This window comes from Vollenhovia emeryi, unplaced genomic scaffold, assembly GCF_000949405.1.
Source record: "Vollenhovia emeryi isolate VEMERY1.0 unplaced genomic scaffold, V.emery_V1.0 DF944467.1, whole genome shotgun sequence".
NCBI classification, from domain to species: domain Eukaryota; kingdom Metazoa; phylum Arthropoda; class Insecta; order Hymenoptera; family Formicidae; genus Vollenhovia; species Vollenhovia emeryi.
The window spans coordinates 1-2532 of record NW_011961899.1 but is presented as its reverse complement, the minus strand read 5'-3'; the positions used below and the strand labels follow the sequence as shown (position 1 = coordinate 2532).

Genomic DNA, 2532 nt, shown 5'->3' with positions numbered 1-2532 from the left:
AACCTAACCGCGAACGCGAGCTGTCACCGGCAAGCAGACAGTATACCGCGCCGACACCGAACGTACCGCGCCTGCGCCGCCCGCACTGAACCGCCGCACCGCGCCGAGTCCGAGCGAACCGAACCGCGTACGAACACACCGGCCCGAACCGATACTACCGCGCCGCCGCCGACCGGATCGACCAATAGATCGTCGCCGCGCACATATATTTCGAAGCGCTCGTGCGCCAGATTGTAATAGCGAACCGCCGTCAGAATGGCAATAGATTATAAGGATAATTGTAAGTTAGTTATAAGTCGTTCCTGTAGAATAAGTTGTAAATATATTTTAGTAGTTAAGATTAAACCTGACTCTCTCTCTTTTCGAGACACCCACCGCCGGACCCTAGAATTCCCGCGGCTATCCGTTGCACAGTAATTACAGATTCGAACGGTCACAAATTTATTAGGTAAGTCGATCTTTACCTCCCTTGATCTCTTCAAGGTCTACCATCAGATTCCAATGGCAAAGGCCGACATACCAAAGACGGCCGTCATAACGCCGTTCGGGTTGTTCGAATTCGTCTCTATGACATTCGGTCTGTGGAATGCCGCTCAGACCTTTCAGCGGTATATTCATCACGCCTTACGGGATCTCGACTTTGCATTTGCTTATATAGATGACATTCTTATAGCGTCTTCTTCCATGGAGGAGCATAGGAAACATCTAAGCATCATGTTCCAAAAACTTAAGGAAGCCGGGTTAGTAATCAATCCATCCAAGTGCGTTTTTGGTGTAGAAGAATTGACCTTTCTCGGTCATCGCGTAAATAAATTCGGTCTGAAACCCTCTCCGGAAAAAGTGGCTGCTATTAGGGACCTCCCGAAGCCAAAGACCGTAGCGGAACTACGTCGTTTTTTGGGCGCGTTAAATTTCTATAGGCGCAGCCTTCGACACGCCGCTCGCGTACAAGCCCCTCTACACGCGTACTTATCTGACTCGCGTAAAAACGATAAACGCAAAATACAGTGGACTCATGAGGCCGAAACCGCGTTCGAAAAGGCCAAAACCGACCTTGCTAACGCCGCGTTACTAGCACACCCGTCCAATTCTGCCGACACTCGCGTCGTGTCAGATGCTTCGGACTTTTCTATGGGTGGGGCCCTTGAGCAGCATACCTCTGACGGTTGGAGACCATAGCTTTCTTCTCTAGGAAGTTCACTCCGGCGCAGAGGAACTATAGCGCGTACGACCGAGAATTGACCGCGATTTATGAATCGATAAAGTTTTTTCGACACTTCCTCGAAGGTCGTAATTTTAAGGTCATGACGGACCATAAACCTTTGGTTTACGCATTTCAGCAACGGTCAGACAAAGCCTCCCCAAGGCAATTACGTCAGCTCTCGTACATAGCGCAGTTCACCACCGCGTTGGAACACCTCGCCGGTTCGGAAAACTTGGTGGCCGACAACTTATCTCGTATCGAGGCTCTACGCCTCCCGGTCGAATTCGAATTAGTAGACCTTGCCGCTAGGCAAAAAAAGGACGAGGAACTTAAACATCTCTTGATCTCGAACTCGTCCTCGTTAAAATTAAAAAAATTCATTTGGGGTGCTTCCAACACAGAGCTATACTGCAAATTGTCAAGTGAATCGATCAGGCCCTACATTCCAGCATCTCTTAGAAGACAGGTCTTCGACCTTTTCCATAACCCCGCGCATCCGAACGCAAAAGTAACAGACCGCGTCATAAGACAGTATATCTGGCCTAACCTGCATCGCGACGTCGCAACGCGGGTAATTGTACCGATTGCCAGCAGTGCAAGGTTTCACGCCACTCAAACTCGAGCCTGCCCAATTTTCAGCTCCCGACGGGCGTTTCGACCACGTCCACATGGACATAGTAGGCCCCTTGCATCCTAGTAACGGCTTTACGTATTGCTTAACAATCATCGATCGGTTTTCCCGCTGGCCAGAAGCGATTCCAATCCTGGATATTACTGCAAAAACAGTAGCCAGGGCATTTTTTGATAACTGGGTCGCTCGTTTCGGTGCACCTAACATTCTCACGACCGATCAAGGTCAACAATTTGAAGCGCAGCTCTTCTCAGCCCTTCTCAAATTAATCGGATGCAAACGCATTCGTACCACGGCTTATCACCCTGCCGCTAATGGCATGATCGAGCGTTGGCACCGCACCTTCAAGGCGGCAATTATGTGCCATAACACGCCGAACTGGGTGGATGTCCTCCCTACAGTGCTACTCGGTTTACGCACCCATTTACGTATGGACACAAAAGCCTCTCCGGCCGAATTCTTGTACGGTACGGTATTACGGATTCCGGGAGAATTTTTCCTCGAGGAGGATTTTACACCGGATCCCCAAATCTTTGTAGACGACTTTCGACAGCACATGCGTCAGGTGAAGCCGGTACCAGTGGCACACCATTATAAAAAGCGCGTTTTCCAATTCAAGGAATTGTCGAAGTGTTCGCATGTCTTCCTCCGTAAGGACGCGGTTAAAAAGCCCTTAGAGCGGCCGTATTCGGGCCCC

General features: G+C 49.9%; 1 protein-coding gene across 1 annotated transcript; it reads left to right on the top strand.

The window, feature by feature from the left end:
• Nucleotides 1-1304: 1304 nt before the first annotated feature.
• LOC105563257 lies at nucleotides 1305-2485 on the top strand (the record flags this gene model as incomplete). Its single annotated transcript, XM_012014703.1, has 2 exons — nucleotides 1305-1626; nucleotides 1844-2485. Coding segments are annotated over exons 1-2 (964 nt in total), but the record flags the coding sequence as incomplete, so codon positions are not given.
• Between the last annotated feature and the right edge of the window lie 47 nt (nucleotides 2486-2532).